At 42.5% G+C, this 18172-nt stretch overlaps 1 protein-coding gene across 2 annotated transcripts in view; it reads right to left on the minus strand.

Moving 5' to 3' along the window:
• Positions 1-18172, minus strand: part of RELN (reelin) — a 510603-nt gene that overhangs the window by 81463 nt on the left and 410968 nt on the right. For both annotated transcript variants that reach the window (XM_046020402.1, XM_046020401.1), the window contains exons 29-36: positions 16674-16831; positions 15202-15409; positions 13766-13842; positions 7703-7861; positions 7327-7515; positions 6534-6807; positions 3857-3997; positions 3573-3750 (exon numbers count right to left, since the gene is read on the minus strand). In XM_046020402.1, coding sequence (XP_045876358.1) covers positions 3573-3750; positions 3857-3997; positions 6534-6807; positions 7327-7515; positions 7703-7861; positions 13766-13842; positions 15202-15409; positions 16674-16831 — 1384 coding nt within the window. The remainder of the gene's footprint in view (positions 1-3572; positions 3751-3856; positions 3998-6533; positions 6808-7326; positions 7516-7702; positions 7862-13765; positions 13843-15201; positions 15410-16673; positions 16832-18172) is intronic.

Consider the following 18172-nt stretch of genomic DNA (forward strand, 5'->3'; position numbering starts at 1 on the left):
AAAAATGGATCCTTTCCACTTTCTTAAGGTTTTCATTTCTTATGACTGCATAACCCAATTTCATTGTCTCAACTCCACATCCCACTTTGCTGTGACGTTTATAAAAAGCAATGCAAAAATGACAGCATTACGTATCTATAGGCATTTTTAAAAAGTAGCCTCCTTTGACCACAGCATGCCATGACAGGCGTAATGAGGAAACGGATGGAAATTCTCTGCCAAGTGCTCCTGCTGGAAGTTGGGAACTAATAGGTAACTTTTTCAGGTTCCAAGGAGTCGTAGGGACTCACTACTCCTTTGTGCGCTCTGACAGCGCTGGGGGGCTCTCATTCAGGCTGACACAACACCCTCCAGTTGGTCAAGATAAATAAGGCATAACTAAGCGAGTCCCCATGCTTCAGCTGTAACTGCTCAGGCAGAGAAGCCAAAGAAGGAAGAAAGCGATCACATTAGCTTTGGCAATTTTTTCTGCTAATTAACTATTTCTGGATGCCTGGGATTGACAGCCCCATAGCTTGTTTTCTCTGCGTGTACACAGGACTGCAGTGACAGCCAGTAAAATAGAATTTCACTGTGCAAGTGTCCTAAGGTGCAAATAAGCCTTTTAGGGTCTTAGCTGTGACATCTGAATGAAGTGACTCTTTAGTGGTATAGGGCTGTGTGATACTAGTGGACACCAGATTTCTTCCTTCCTTCCTCCCTCCCTTTCTTCCTTTCCAGATTTATTTATTTATTTGAGAGAGAGAGAGAGAGAGAACGAGCAGGAAGGGCAGAGGGAGAGAGAATCTGAAGTAGGCTCTTTGCTGAGCAGGCAGCCTGAGGCAGGGCTCAACCCCAGGACCTTGAGATCATGACCTGAGCAGAAACTAGGTGTCAGATGCTTAATCAGCTGCACCATCCAGGCGCCCCTGGATTTCTTAATTGTCAACTAAGAAACGCCAAATGTAATTTTAGCTAGGGAAAAGAAATTCATCCTTTTTTTCTTATTACCCAGCACAAAATACCCAATAACTGAAAAGCTTTAAATAGAACTAATTTTGTCACAGCAACCATATTACTGAATGCGTATGACATGCTAGGTTTTAAAACAAACACTTTCCTCCTTTAATGCATATCACACTCGTAAGGGCAAGATATTATTATCTTTATGATGCAGAGAAGGAGCCTAGAACTCAGAGACAGTAACTTACTCAAGACTGCACAGCTTAAATGTGTTGATGGGGAAATCAAGCCCAGATGTGTCAGACTGTGAAACTTGTCCCCCATCCTTCATAGGATACCAGTGTTTCATTTACTAAATCATCTTCTGATTTTGGGAGAAGAAATCCAGATAATGCTAAATTTAGAGTCTGAGAATCATTTAATACTGTCATGAAAAAGGAGCGGCATGTGAACCTGTCCCTGAACTTCAAAAAGCATCAACTCAAACTTCCAGGATTGAAGGTTACACCGTAAAAGCCTTATATTTCCAGCCTTTTTTTTTCTTTACCCTAATAACTCACTGCCCTACTCAGTCCATGACACCGAGTCCATGCCTGTTCTTCATGTCTCATGGTCGAGAGACACTCTCTCCCCCCTACCTTGACAGGCACAAAGCCTTGAATGGTTTTATAAGTGTGGTGCCACGTGGAGGTTGAGGTGATGAGGAAAGGCAGCTTCTTCAACTTACAAGGAATAAGCTTCGAGGTGGCTAGTTGGTAGAACCAGCTAATAAAGATCCCTTGCTAACAACAATTAAAGGAGTATGATCCCTCTTCCCCTTTGATTATGGAACCTAAGTATGAAGCTGTTCCCATGGGCAAGTACAAATCAGCCATGAAAGGACCACTGCACACCGCATCTTATAGGAACAGTTATGTTGAAAGTGGGCACGATGAAAGTGTCTTTCATGTTTGCAGTATTTGCTTGTAGTTCAGCACTTGATATTAATTACATGGTGGAGATGTCAAGCCCTGCTTCTGTGCATATTCAAGTTCACGGACAGGTTTCTTTTCTCATCCCTTTTCCAGTCTCATTAATCCATTTGTGCTAAATGTGGGAGTTCTTTGGCCTCCAACAAGCTATTTGAATAGCTGATCGTACTCCTGAATCTATAAACATTAAAGTGAGACTATCACTTCCTTTTTTAACGAAAGAGTGCCTTTCTAGGTCAAACTGCACCCCACTGAGTGGCCCACGCTGGGCCCTCTCTACATCTTGCAGAACTGAGAGATAATGTCTAATACAGATAATGCTTGGCTGCTCTTGCATTTGGACGGCTAAAGGGAAAACAGAAAACACTGTGCATCTTCTTCCTTCATAGGATCTAGGGACCAGGTTAATTTACTGCTTAAAAATTTATCAGGTAAAGATATTTAAATCATGAAAAGTCATGGGGCTCCTGCTTTTTGATCTTGTCAATGCTGCAAGCAGATCGGAAGCAAGCTAGTCGTGGTAATCACAGCTAATGCATCCGACAAGACTGAAAAAACATACACATGAAAACCAGCAGTTTCCATCCTGAAATGTTACCTCAATTTCTTCGGCTTCTCAGAGCTCGAAGGGACTAGTAAATCTCTCCGACCCCTAAGTGTTTTTTTCTCTCTCATCCAAACTTGAGACAAATTCGGTATTTAAACCAGGATGGTAGGGAGCATCTATCAGCTATAACTGGGAAAGTTCCACCAGGCGCCTGGGTGGCTCAGTTGGTTAAGTGTCTGCCTTTGGCTCAGGTCATGATCCCAGGGTCTTGCATTGGGCTCCCTGCTCAGCGGGGAGTTTGCTTCTGCCTCTAGCCTTCACCTAGCTCATGCACGCTCTCTCTCAAAAATAAACAAATGAAATCCTAAAAAGAAAAAAAAGTTTCAGGGTGTCTAATTTTCTAAGCATTGGATGTTAATCATGAAGGTCGTACGGGGGCCCATGCAAATTTTTGTGACAGATTTCACTCGCACACCCTGTATTAGCCGACATCCCCATGGTGGGAGAGATGGGATACAGCCTGTATTCACAGGGGAAGGTATAGTACAACGAGTACAGCACTTTGCACAACTGCTTAACTCTTCCTCAGCAAATATCTAGGTTGAAATACAAAAATACACTAACAATGTTTGAGAATGCTATTTCACTTGACTCCAATGTTTGGTTTTCTTAAAGTCACCAAAAGGTTCTATTGGCCGGAGGAAGAGGAAAAAAGAAAGAAAGGAAAAAGCAAAGCCCTTTTCTAAAATCATTTTTTACAGCTCTCTAAGTTATATATTCAATAACACAGAAAATGCTACATTCTAGAAGATACTAGAAATTGCATATGCATAATTCATGTGTGTGTGCGTGCATATATACATATATATGGATATAATTGCAGCAGAAAGTAACAGGGGTCTGATTACCAAAGCAGAGGAAAGATTTTATGCCTAAGTGATCCTGAAGAATGATGATGGTGAACAGAGGAGGAAACGTGGTCTGGGCTAAAAGACAACAGCTACGTATAAAGTACTATACCATCTGAGCCAGTTCACAAACACATTTGTGTGGAGCAGTAAGGGAAGGAAGGAATCCCAATAGCAGAGTATAGAAGTAGAATCTTATCTGACCCCTTTAAAGATAAGCGATGTTCCCGATTTGATGGTTTCACCATTCAGGTTCCCCCTCTCGGCACCATATACTTCAGGCCAAAGGTCAGGATGTAGGTTCCCGTTGAAATCATCCTTAAGAATCGAGGGCAGAGGAACAATGGGCACACAGTAGGCTCCTCCAAAGCCCCGGTCACACCTAAGAGAGAAGAAGGAGAGGAGGAAAGGCATTATTTGTCATGAGTTCGAAAGCCATTTTTGCTTTTGCATCCTAAAGAAAGAAACTGCCGGTTTTATGGACTTACACGCAGCGTCCCGCGTCACAAATTCCTCTTCCCGAGCACAGCCAGGGGCAGCCCGAAGCCAGCACAACATTATCAATAGCCCACGTGTCAGCCCCCACAGTGTAGTTGGACTGAATCCATCTAAACCGGGTCCTGGGAGACCTAACCAAAGAAAACATACTTGGTTCGACAGGCATCCTTGAAAGCAGGAGAACATTTCCTTTAACTCCCCTTTCCCTCTGAAGAGCCCTCCTCCAAGTTCTCGTTCCCTCTTCTTAGAGACAGTTCTCACACCAAGTGTTGGATGTTCTCTCCTGATGAACCCACCACCAAGAGTAGAAAACCTGCTTTGTAAATATGTCACCTTCCTTTCATACAGATGTCTCCTAACACGTCTGTGATGGGAAAGTTATCTTGGACTAGTGATTTATTGTGTGTTTGAACCACATGCCAAATTTGGGGTTTTGCGTTCAGGCTTTTCCTTCCATTCAAGACAAGGAAAGAGATAGAATGGATGAGAAGCACGAGGAAAAGCTGAAGTCTTACAAAGTTCTGGCGGTGAGGTCCTAGCACTACTGTCCCTAAATGGTTTCTGAGACATGAAATGGAAACCCCAGGGAAGTTCTGCCTCCATGATGCTGCCTGAGGTCTGGCTCCCGAAAGGTGAGGGCCAGAACCATGTGAGGCACGCCCATATTTTCCATTCCATTTGTAATCTGCTCTTTGGACTACACGGTCAGAAGATCACCTTACCCAGAAATATACGCAGCCTGGGCCAAACCACAGTAACAGTCCCTCACTTAGAAACAGACTTGGGGGAGTCACTTGTTTGGAACATGGAACCCAGTCTCCTTGAAGTCGAATGTCAACAGCAACATTCCCAGTGCTAGTGTTTCCAGACACAGGTTCTCCCTCAGTGCAGCACAGCTGCGGGTGTGGTGGCTTTAAAGTGGAAATCGAATCCCATCACCACTCCACAGAACACCCTTCCAGTGACTCCCCAACGAATGGAATGTCTAGACCAAGCTGCGGAATGTATTCCCTTCCCACATGCCTTCTTCACCAGGACAGGCTCGACTCGCTATTCAGTTCAGAGATGGGCCCTCCAGGAAGTTCCCTCAGATCCCTCTAAACTCAGGTAATACCCCACCCCGCATTTCAGGAACATCCCTGGGTACTCGCATCGTCACCATTTTATGTCATAAATAACTGCTGAGACGTCCAGTGTCCTAAATAAGATCTTTGGATGCTGGCATCAGCTTGTTCATTTTGTAATAGAGTTCTAAAACACAGTAGATATTCAATAAACGTTTGTTGAATAAAAATAAAGTGAATAAATGAGCTACCAGTAAGCACTCTTTAAAGCTCAGGGCGTCCACAGCGTTTAGCTTCAATGCTAAAATGCTTTGGTTTCCTGCATTTTTCTCCTGCTATTTGGTGGTACATCTCTGAATCAGAATCGAATCAGCAACATGGAAACTGCTATGAGTATTTAATTCTAGCGAGCATTTAACACAAGGAGCTGGAGGTTAGTGCCAGCGCTAAGCCAACAGGGGCGCCGAGGAGACCAGAGTTGAGCAAAGTTGGGACGCTGCTACAAGTCTGAAGCTGGAGGGACACTGTTGGCTGGTGTCCAGGGGCCAGGGTCCTGGGGAGGGGACCCCTCTCTGGGAGTGCGAGCCACTGAAGTTAGCCAAGATGCTCTTGAGACAGAAAGGGAAGGGAAGGGTTACCCTGTTTTATCTCTGTTTCCACTCTATCGCACCAGGTTCTGCCACTAAATCTATCTGGGAGCCAGCAGACATAGGAGCCTGGTAAACGCAGCCTGCAGAGGCCAACGTAATCCAGAACACAGCAGTGGCAGGGCAAGGCGGGAATTTGAGGGGAGCAGTCCCAGGATGGCATGCTCTCTAACCAGCCACTTCAGGACACACCGGTTCCTAGAAAGATCCCCAAATTATCCCAACGCCTAAACCGCAAACCTGGGAGCCTGCTGTAAGCCCGAATACAAGTCTTGAATATGTTCTGAAATCCCAGGGAGGGGAAGAGAGATGTAAAAACAATATGAACATTCTGAAGGAAACATCTTTTTACTCTCACTGTGGTACTGAGAATAAAGAAAAAAAAAAGAGGGGGGCCTGGGTGGCTCAGTCATTAGGCATCTGCCTTCAGCTCAGGTCATGATCCCAGGGTCCTGGGATAGAGCCCCATATCGGGCTCCCTGCTCAGCAGGAAGCCTGCTTCTCCCTCTCCCACTCCTCTGCTTATGTTCCCTCTCTCGCTGTCTCTCTCTCTGTCAAAAAACAAATAAAATAAAATAAAGAAACTAAGGCTACTATTCTTCCACGTGTGATGATTTCACATACTGCTTCACGTGAACAAATATCAGTCTGGTATTGGGTAGATACGTATTTTTACAACAGAACAGGACTATTTGTACAACTGGGTCTGGTGGGCAGGCTTCCTGTTGCCAGAGAACAGGAAAGTTCAGACCCGTGAAACTTTTGGAACTCACTAACACGTTATAAAACTGTAACCCCAAGTGCCTTGCTTGTCCCCCCTCCCTACCCCCTCTGTGCAGACTCCCTGCATAATTATTGTGAGAGCGTTACAGAATTGCCAAGTGGAATCACAATTATTTTCACATGAGGTGACAGGAACCTAGAGTTCTGAAATGAAGCCACACGGCAATCCTCACATGGTGGAGAGTGGAAGGTAGATGGTGATCCGCTTCCAATTCTGGAATCTTTCTGAGGTGTACACGGAACTTTCTGTGTAATGCAGGCAGCCGATGGTGGGAGGCACACACTCCTCGGTGACCAGATGCCAGTCCCTGCCATTGTTCAGAGAATACTGGAGCTGGACGCTGTGGGCCTCGCTGAAGGGCTTGCTGCAGCCCATGCTCATTTCAAACTGCAAGAAGGTTGATGCTGACACGTGGAAGTCCCAGGTCTCGGCGTAACGAGGTTTTCCTGCCAAAAAAAAAAAAAAAAAAAAAAGTTGAGTGGTAGCATATAACGGTCCTCTCTTTGCTATTGGGCATTTGTGCTTGGAATGAACACGCTCAGGAGCAAACAAGAACCCTGTCTCATCTGAGGCGACTTTTGCTTCCGCAATAACTGCTTTCATTTGGTTAGCAGAGGCTTGGACCCGTGGAAGGCTGCTAATTTGAAAAGTGTGACTATCTTGGAGAGTCTTCTATCTGCCAGTTCTGCAAATTATGAGACACGGGAATGTCTTCTGAGAGAGGTTTTATTGCTCTGCTTTGAGGAAACCTTATTAGATCACGCAAGGAGGACAGTTCAAAGGCAAGCGGCCACTAGATGCACCAAGTTATCTTAGAGGTCGACCCAACTCCTTTTTTCCAGAATCTCCCTCAGCCCAGGCAGTTAGGTACACAGTTTTGCATTAGGGAGTCTCCTCTTGGGTTTTAGTTAATTTAGTCCTCGAGTTAATGAAATACTCTCCCTTTAGCTGGTGAAAATATATACCTATGTTTTCAGTGAATATCAGAGCAGTATCCATGGAGAGACAATCAATACCAACTTGACCTCCTTGTATTCGGTACCAGCTGGCTTGCAAATCTATGGAGCCATCAAATTTGTCTTGAAACCCAGTTTGAGAGCTGTCATTCATTCCGATAAGGACATCATCCAAGGCCCACTGGGATGAATGCTTTCCTGAAATCCGATGAATAAAGGCAATTAGAGAAAGTTTGTTATCCAGCCATATGAATATCTTTATGACTATGCTTTTAAATCAAATTGTCTAGGAAATTGACAGCAAATTACAAAGCATACAGTACAACAAGGCTTTAACCGGATGCTCTCAAGGCCACTGGGAAGGGTGGAGGGAGTGGAAACTTGCCATGTTGGGGTTGCCACCATCGAAAAGCTGTGGCAGGGGTCTTAGCCTCCCGTGGCAGGTCAATGGAAATGATCTGTGGCTCCAGAAATGACATGAAGTCCAACTCTCGAAGCAAATGCCAGAGTATCCCGTTGTCATTTGAATACTGAACAACAAGCCCTGAGTTAAAAGACATAAATCCAGTTACTTGGACAGCTTTCCTAGAGGCAAAAAAGGGCAAGGAACAGTATTTTTTAAATGGCAAGACTGCAGCAGAAACTTCAAATTGCATCTCATAGAACGAGGGCACATTCATCTAACTTCCTAGGAATGAATTAGTAGACCTGAAGGCTCATCAATTCCTTGACAGTTTCTAGTGCACCAACTCCCAGGAAATAGAAGACGAAGAAGGAAAAAAAAAAAAAAAGAAAAAACACAAGCTCTTTTAAAAACTACTCAGCTTTGTATGAGTGATGAGTGGGTTGGTAAGGGGGACATAAAAATCCACAGCAGATCATGTATTTGAATTTTAGATTCTGTCCGGAACATTATCAAGTCTCATCTCATTATTATACATTCAGAAGAAATATCTCAATTTCCCAAGCACAAATCAAGTAGGCCTTTTTTCCTGCTGAAGCACCAGACAGTAAGCAGGGCCCAATATGAAATTCTGTTACATGGGAGAATCCTTTTACTGGCCCTTCATAATTCAGGCTTTGGTTACTGAAGCTGGAATGAGGTCACATTACTAAATAGCAAAGCGGGGGGATACCTGGGTGGCTCAGTTGGTTAAGCTTCTGCCTTCAGCTCAGGTCATGATGCCAGGGTCCTGGGATCAAGTCCTGCATCAGGCTCCTTGCTCAGTGGGGAGCCTGCTTCTCCTTCTGCCTGCTACTCCCCCTGCTTGTGATTTCACTCTCCCTCTCTCTCTTTTTGACAAATAAAATAAAAATATTTTAAAAAGTAAAATAAATAGCAAAGCAGAAAATTCACTCCCCTTCAGTGTTAGTTCTACTCTCCTTTCTGTGTCAATCTTTCCCTCTCAATCCACCCCCCATCTACCCAATGTCCCTCCTTCACCTGTTACCATAGTGACATGATTTAGTGACCTGCACATTCAAGTTATAGGACCATATGCACTGCCCCCACTACCTCCCCTGGAAACTTTTAAAATTTTAATTAATTATTATTTTTTTTTAAAAAGTAGGCTCCACACCCAGGATGGAGCCCAACATGGGGCTCTGGAACTCAGGACCCTGAGATCAAGACTTGAGCTGAGATCAAGAGTTAGACGTTTAACCGTCTGAGTCACCCAGTATCCCAGGTATGTGGATTTTATTTTAAAAGAGGGGACAGGGAAAAGGTAAGGTTGAATGCAAAAAGAAAAAAAATTGCTAATGATGGGAATCAACAGGATATCTACTTATCTATCTATCTGCTGTTATTGATGGGAGAGGCAGAGGGCTTTCTGGGCATCAACTGCCTATTTGTACAACTGGCACCACATACTCAAAATTATGACTGGAGATACTGAAGTACTTTGAGTAGTCACAGAAATTACGTTCAGGAAATTTGTATTTGTTACACTAATTTTGTTATATCTTAACCTTTTCAGAAAAAGGTTTTAAATCATTCATGAAATATATGATAACTCTAATTTCCCCATTACTGACTGTGGGAATATCTCAATCCCTTTATCATGCTGGGCAACAAAGAGTTTACTAAAATTAGGTTTCCGGAACTATTAGGATAAAATACAGAACCCAAAGACAGCCTTTTAAGGCTAATTGTTAGCACCTGGGATTATTGTCACCGCATCTGACAAGGGAGGATGCCAGGAACAACAATGACTAATACGCAAAAAATTAGAACTCTCAGGAGAATTAATCTTACTGTATTTAAAATAGAAGAAACCATCATTTATAATGAGAGGATAAAGACAGCACAAAGAATAGGAACTCTCTGGAGAGAGAGCATGATGGATCTAAGTGTAGAGATTGGCAGTTAAAGCTTCAGTGGGTGGCGGCAGACCCATGAGTTGGAGGAAAAGAGTCATAGTAAAGTTCATGAGGAAAATGGAAGGTAGTCTGTTTCTAGTCTTTATTCTAGTTAAGCTGAGGAACTTCTGGAGGAACTCCAGTCTCCAACCTTTGATGTTTGCTCAAAATATGTCCTATTGGCTTTTAATGTGAATTTGGGTGGCTGAGAAAGCCAGACAGTTCAAAATTTAGTTTTTCTTGTGGCTATTAATCTGTGTTGATATGGTTTATATTTAATACGATGGGAGAGAAAGAGAGAGAGAATAATTCAGATTATTCTAAAGGTAGATTATAGTACCAGAAAGGAAGCATCATGAGAATAAAATCTCATTGGCTAGTCCTTTCTAGTACCTTCTACTCTAAGTATGGTCCAAGGACTCAGCACCTGCGTCACCTGGTAACAGGCCCTACCTGTGGTGGTTATAAAACACGTCCACAAATTCTTTGACACTCTTCCTTTTAAAAAGTGGAGTTTAACTCCCCCCTTTTCTGGGGCGCTGCTGAACTTAGTAACTTGCATGCAATACATAGAATATGGTAGGAGTGACAGTGTGTGACATTTGAGACTAGGCCATAAAAGGCTTTGTACATTCGTCCTTGTGTCTTTCTCATGGATCTCTTACTCTGAGGAAAGCCGACTGACAGGTAGTAGGGATGACGCACAAGCAGCCTCTGGACAGGTCCACCCAGTGGGAAACTGAGGCCTCTTGCTATCAGCCACGTAAGTGAGCATCTTGGAAATAGATCCTCCAGCCCTGCTTGGGTCTTTCCATGACGGCCCCTTCTCCTGGCTTTTACCTTGGCTGCAACCTTATGCAAAATCCTCAGTTAGGACCACCTAGCTCAGCTGCTCCTGAATTCCTAACTCATAGAAACTAGAAGATAACTGCTGTTTCTTGTGCTAAGCCACTCAGTTTTGGAGTCATTCATTATGCAGCATACCATCCCTAGTCCTGCTGACTCAGAACCTGCCTTTGAAAGCTCCCTAGAGGATCAAGTGTACATGAGAAGCAGGATTCAAGGGGTCCATATTCTGTTTCGTTTCTGCTTGCAGTCCTTCTCAGTAGTTTTTTAGGAGGGACACAACCAGGTCCGCAGAGATTAGGACCCAATCCCAAAGGACAGTAAAGGAGGGCCTCCTAGAAGTCTTAAACAGTGGGGGAATGCAAGAAAGGGAAACGGCAGTATCTCTATTTCATATAAATTGCCGAGCCCTGTTAGCTGGGTCATCTGACACACTGCACATCTGAAAAATAAAACCAAGCCATTTTAGCTCATCTCCTGAGTGTTTCGGGCATGTGCCACATTTCTCTTTTTAAATTACAACCCCATCTGCGTTCTGCCCAGTCTTATTGAAAATAGCCTAATTTTGATTTTAATTCCAAATATGTAAATTAAGGCTTCAGCTTGAGTAAGTAAAAAAAAAAAATCTGTACTTTCATCAACTGGAAGAGATTGGTTCAAGGATTTAGGCAGATTTACATTTTAACAACCAGTTTTCAATAAAAGACTGAGAAATGCCTGTGGGATGTGAATTACATGGCTAGCAAGGAGTTCAAGAAAACGGCTCAAGGGTAGTGGAGAAGAAGTTGCTTGTTCCTAAACGGGTCCTCAGGGAATCTACCGGGCAGGAGAGGCAACAGCATTTGTAGTCAGAGGTTAAGTGTTGAGCACAACTTCATCTCTATGACAGGTGGATGTTTCTCAGTCTATTCTGGTCGGTTTTGTTTGTTTGTTTGTTTAAGTTCATATCCAGGGATCTAGAATTTTTAGAAGAGTCACACACACAATTGCTACACGGTTCCAACCATCCAGTGTTCTATAGTAATTTTATTACAGAGGTTAAAGAAAATGTTAACATGCTCTACCTCTCCAATCAGAAAATAAGATCATCAGGACAGGACCCCATCATCTGTACACCTCAAAGTTCCTGCCTCTGCATGGGCGGAGCATGTGTTCTAGAAATACTTCTGTGTTTTGAACTAATTATTATTTTTGTGGGTCAAGCTTGTAAAAATTTAAATCAGATGATGTTGTCCCCTGCGTTCAAGGCCTTCAGCTGGTGTCCATGACCTGTGGACTCACACCCCATCTCCCTACTGTAGCTAGCAAGGCCCCACATGCCTGGGCTCCTGCTCCTCATTCTCCATGAGTCCCAAGCCATACCAGACTTCCTTTTGTTCTCCAACATCACAATTCTTTTCCACTTTGTGGCCTCTGCTGCTGCTTCTGACTGGAAAACTCTCCCTAGCCTCACATGTTGCTGGCTCCTTTCCATCCTTTAATTTTCAATTTAAATGTTACTTCCTCATGAGCCCCCCTCCCAGACAGCTTTATCTAGATCACATCTCTCAGCCAACAGCTGTCCATTTCATCAGCTTATTCATTTCTGTCTAACCATCAATCTAACATCTTGCTTGTTTGTGTGGTTTCTGACTCCTCTCACTAGGAGCAAAGTGCCCTTCGGGGCCTGGACTTTATCTGCTGTGGTATGAGGGCCACTCTGGTTCTTCTTCCTCTTCTGGCCTGTGGTGGTTTGGACCTCTAGTCCCGTGACACACTCTCTCTTTCCCTCTGCCACATGGCGGGCAACATCCACAATCTACCCAGCATCCATCCTGGGTGCTGGAAGGAGATACTCAGATGAGCCTCAATGAAAATGTAGCAGAAAGGAGAAATCTTTCCTGTTTCAACCCACTGAGATTTCGAGGGCTGTTTGTGATAGCAGCATCGCCTAGCTCATCGTGACTGCTGTGTCAGACGTTTGGGGACAGGGTATCCACAACCTAGAACATGTGTGGCTTAGAGCAGACTCTTGAAGAGACATTTGTTGGACAGATTAGGGAACACAAAATGGGTCTGTAGAAGTTTCTAGACCGCTGCTTCAGTAAATCAATGATCTGGACAATTACTAGACTAAAAGTACTAACATATTCAGAAAAAGTCATGAAATCTTTCAGTCAGCAATAATATGGCTGAGGACATGTCGGATTGGTTACTGAGCTCTTAGCAGCTCCACTGATTAACAGGGACGGTTTAGGCCGGCATGGTATACACAGTCATGCCCAAGATAATAACAAACTCAGAAGCTACGCAACTTGTCATGTACCATTCATGAGATCAAGTTTTGGAGGAGGTCCCATCTAAGAAGCCCAAGGGTTTTGTGCTAGGAAAACACGCCTTCAGGGTTCCTTAGGGCATCCCCAGTCTGTAGGGCTCCAGGAGGATATTAACATATGCTACAAGCCTTTTGCATTTCTTTCAGAACTGAATCACGGAGGCAGAAGATGGCATGGAAGCCTAGAGAAAGCAGAGGTCTGGGCAAGGAGAGATGTAGGATGTGGGTAGTTAAGGCGTCCATTCTGGAATGAGCCTCTGTAGTTTGAATCCCTGTTCATTCACTTACAGACTGCATGATCTTGGCTAGCTTACTTGAGCTACCTGTGCCTCAGTTTCTGCATCTGTGAAATAGGACTAATAATACCTATGGCAAAGAGGTATGATGAAGATGAAATGGATTAACAGATAAAACACTTGGACCAGTGCTTTGCACATAATAAGTGCTTAGTAAAATTTAAGGTTTATCACTGCCAAGAACTGTTCCTTCTACCGAAGGATGCTAGTACCACCAGAACCTTTATGGGCACGAAGTGGAGTCTGATGTGCATTCAGTAATGTCCTTGCAAACAAGCTTCTAGCCCCACACTAAATGTAAAAGGCTCTGCTATTTTTTCTCCCTATTGAAAGTTATAAAGGAACAGCATTCCTTAAAACGAATATACTCTGACCACAAACAAATATACTTCGATCAAAACAAATATACTCTGACACGATCCATAAGCTTTTCCGGTTTAAGGACCTAGATGAGAGGCCTAAAAGATCATGGCTCTATGCAGCTAGTCATTTAATGATGGAGAAGAGAAGAGAAGAGAAGAAATGATTAAGGGTAGCATCTCAGCTTGCAAAATACTGGCCAAACTTTGGGAAGAAAAAGGAGTAATCTGCCCACAGTAACTGTTATTTCTAAGGAAATGCAATGACTTACCTTCATTTCTAGCTCTCGGTTTGATGCAGGTAATCCCTGAAGTTTTGCTCCCAATTTGTATATAAAACTGAACGAGTCTGGGGGGAAGGGGGACAAACTTCTGTTTACTTACAAATAGAGAAGAAGAAATTGAACTTTTGCATTTTGACACATTAAAAAAAAGCCTCTGTAATTCCAAAATATTATGTTTAAGCACCAATGGCATATGAGAAGTAGAAACTACATAGATAGTGAGCTAATTTTATAACCATTTTAGAAATGGTTATTTAATAACCATTAATTTTGTACTGTAATAATTATTTAAACAAAAAGAAATAGCTGAATTTTACTTCAATGTGAACTTTGATGTAATTGAGTGTAATCATGGAAATGCTCATTCCTTAGATTGAGATACTACTGTTCTTGGAAATTCAGGATGAGGAAAAATCTAACCTCAAGAAGCTAAATGCTACATTAGTTTAGGGCCACATAATTATCCATATTACTGATTTAGAGTCAGAGGTCTAATTTTTCACAGCAGAGGGGCGCTGGGTGGCTCAGTGGGTTAAGCCTCTGCTTTCGGCTTGGGTCATGATCTCAGGGTCCTGCTTTCTCATCGGGCTTTCTGCTTGGCAGGGAGCCTGCTTCCCCCCCCTCTCTCTGCTTGTCTCTCTGCCTAATTGTGATCTCTCTCTCTCTGTCAAATAAATAAATAAATAAAATCTTAAAAAAAAATTTTTTTTCACAGCTGACACTCAGTGTGATGTAAATTAAGCCTCAGTCCATAGCAAACCAATGCGACAGGTGCTCCTCTGTGAGAATGCAGAAGGAAGGGGAAAGAGATCAAAGGCAGAAATAAAACAGGACACAGAACTCCAGATTTTAGTGAGGACAAGTCTAGAAGTTCCAAATAGTTCTTCAGTTTCTTTTCTTCTGATTCTCAAATATTTTAACTGACAGTAATGAGAAAAGCACAGTTTCATTTTAGGCGGCTACTATTTCATTTGACCTTAAAACAAAGCAGTTTTTTATTTTACCGGCAGGTGTCAGTGTAGGTATTTTAAATTTCTGGAGCAGTTTTTAATAAATGAATACAAATAAAGTTTCAATCAATGAAATACATCATTCTTGGACACAGAGTTTAAAGTTGAAGCTATAAGCATAACAGCAAACACTCTTCATAGTAACACAGAACTTTAGAAAACCAAGCTGACATACTTCACACAGACAGTCTTTGGTGATGTCTGTAGGCTGATTAATGAATTGTGGTATGAATTTTGCAGAAACTATTTTATTATGGTATTTAAGTTATGCTGCATTTTTTTTTTTACATATCAGAATGTATATAGAGAAACCTTGGATTATGTAAATCCTCAATAAGAGTACAAAGAGTTTTAAGTTAGACCAAAGGCATGGTAAATACTATGTTCATGGAGAAGTGTACCAATAAACTCTACCTGATATTCCTGGTGTCCAGAGGGACAGTCCTCGCTTCCCTTTTCCCGGGGCCATTGAAGTAGAGAGATTTGCCATCATTAAGTGTCCCACAACCGGTTCCAACCTGGCCCCCAGTTATCTTGTACCACAGAGGGCTGAGCTTCCCCTCAAACCTATCGAACATCTCACTGTGATTGGGAACATTAGTCACACAGGTTCCTTGTGCAGCTTCCAAGAAAAGAAATACATAGGAGAGAGAGGCTTTGTTGAAATTGTTACATGTTAGAAGGTACAGTCAGAGCACGGGCTAAGAAAACATTTTCACAGGTGTTAGGGGCACGAAACCACATGGAAGTCTGTATCCCACAATTGCCTGTCAGAAATACAGCCACCGCTACCATCACCAAAAACATTATTCCACCTCTATAATTTTTTATTCATGTGTAAAGAGACAGTAGGAAACACACATTTCCATGGTTCTTGCTACCAAGAGGCGGTGGGAAAATTGAAAAATAGATTTTGTTCATCATAAAATTTGCTCCTTTGTTGTCCCTCTATCAGAGGATCAATAAGGAGAGTTAATCCTTGACTTAAAAAAAAAAATACCCTGAAACCATGAGTGGCAGTACACACAGAAGGCCTGCAACGACATATGTTTGTCTTTGGTTACAAGCCAGATGAAGGGCAGAGAGCTGAAACTCTGGGAAGCATCCTTTTGAAGTTGTCTCTAGGAAAAACTCTAAACAAAATTTTGAAGCTTGTAACATTTTCTTCAATTTTACTCTTTAATCTCGGTTCCATTTTTATTTTTGCTTGTAGCAATAGCCAAGGGTGACTGTGGTCAGAAAATCTCTCTCTTGTAAAGTTTTCTTTTGGTAGCCTTGGATTTATCATTTCAGGCACTGACTTTTACTCTGCATGTGTAAAATTACAGTTCTTATAAAAAGCAATGGAAAGAGCACAGAGAGTCCCTTGTAGCTAAGTGGTCAAGGAAGAGCTTAGGTTTGAGTGTTAGAGAATAACTTGCCAGAGTCTGAAGCCTGGCTTCAGCAACTCCTCGCTGTGTGCCCTTGGGAGAGGTACTAAGCCTCTCTGTGTCTCAATTTCCTCAAACATAAACAAGACAATAACAGCATGTACTATGGAACAGGGTTTTTGTTAGAATTCAGTGAGATGATATAAAATGCACTTACTACTTATAGTGCCTGCATAAAGTAGAGCTGAAAGCAATGTTAACTATTATCACTATTACTAATAAATAAATCTCTTTTAGGGAGTGAAATTGGTGTTACCGTGTATTTTTTTCCTTAGGTAACTCAAAACTATAAAATATCTCTCTGCACCTCAAGTGCCTGGGTGTCAAATTCCTACAACTAGGACTTAAAGAAGAATCATCTTGGAATCTATTCCCTTGGAAGAAGTAACATGAAAGGCAGTAACTAGAGATGAATATTTTACAAACAATCCAACCGACACACGCCTGCAGCCTTACCGGTGTATCCCAGGTCACAGAAACACACCCCTGACACACAGTCTCCGTGGCCACTGCAGTAACTGGGACAAGGCTCAGATATGTATACTCCATCCAAACCAAAGGGAGGCACGTTCTTCTGTGAGCTGCTCTCCTGAATCCATCGGAATCTGGTTTTACTGTTGGGGAAAACAACACATGTGTTTCTTACACCAATACCACGTGCAAAAACACTGAAACAGAGCAGTTCAGAAAAATTCAAGAAAGGTTTCGTGTTTATTTAACAGTCATGACCACTTGACCTTTATAATAAAGTGTCTCTCTCAGAGCTTTCTTGAAACTTGTTGATTTCCTCTTCAGCCTTAATGTTTCAACACCAGGAGGAAATCAGGTACAAAAGATTATTGACAGCCAGACACCTATTATACATCATAGCTTGTATATTTTCTATCTTACATGCTTTTTTTTTTTTTAAAACAATATATAGACTTTCTTTTTTCTTTAGATTTATTTTATTTATTTATTTGAGTGAAAGAGCAAAGGGAGAGAGAGAACATGAGCTTGGGGAGGCTCAGTGGGAGAGAGAGAAGCAAACTCCCTGCCAAGCAGGGAGCCTCGCACGGGCCCCCGGGATCATGACCCTAGCTGAAGGCAGACGTTTAACTGACTGAATCACCCAGGCACCCCCCATCTCATATGTTTTTAGTAATAAAAACCAGAAAGGTATTCCTTTCACGTATTTAATATATTACCCTTCCATTGCATTGATTTTATGGGCATTTTCAGAAGAGGCCATTTAGGAATTTCTGAGATAATCAGATAGAATGTTCTTTGTTGGGACACATAGAGGGACTCTGGCTATTTGCCACTGACATGATCCTGGCAGGGAAGAGTTAAGTTTGTACTGACCGTGCTCCTCCCACCTGTTGCCTTCCTCTTCACCTCTCAACTTCAAATCCCTAAGACTGTTCATTCTACTAGCTCTTAGCAACCAGCTAGGCTACCAATACTGATGACTGCCAATGAACAAAAGAGGAACCTGGTCCCAGTGCTTCAAACCTTGGAACACCAGTGGGCTGGGCTGCTGCCCGGTACTTCTGCCCTCACAACAGTCTCGAGGCTGCCAGACTAACACTGGTCTCAGTTGCTCTCCAGTCTTGTTGATTCTCTCAGCATATCTCTTTCTTCTCAAATATATGGAAACCTGTGCACATCTATAATGTCACACCAGGAAAACACCTCTTCCTTCTCAGTTCTACTGACAACAAGGAAGGAAGATGGATTAGGTTATGTGGAGGCCAATTAATTTCACTGCCAATATTTATAGACTTTTGAGTGAATCCAGTTTCTTTGTGAACAAGGGTAAAGTATCTTAAATATTAATGAAGACTGCTTGAGAAAACTATAGACAAAGTTCGTTCCTTCTCCTCTCCATTATTGTGAAAATAATATGGCAGAGTCAGAATGCATTTCTTTCTAGCTCTTCAAATAGTTTTGATTACTTGGCAACAAGAACCATA

This window comes from Meles meles, chromosome 10 (genome assembly GCF_922984935.1).
Source record: "Meles meles chromosome 10, mMelMel3.1 paternal haplotype, whole genome shotgun sequence".
Taxonomy (NCBI): Eukaryota; Metazoa; Chordata; class Mammalia; order Carnivora; family Mustelidae; genus Meles; species Meles meles.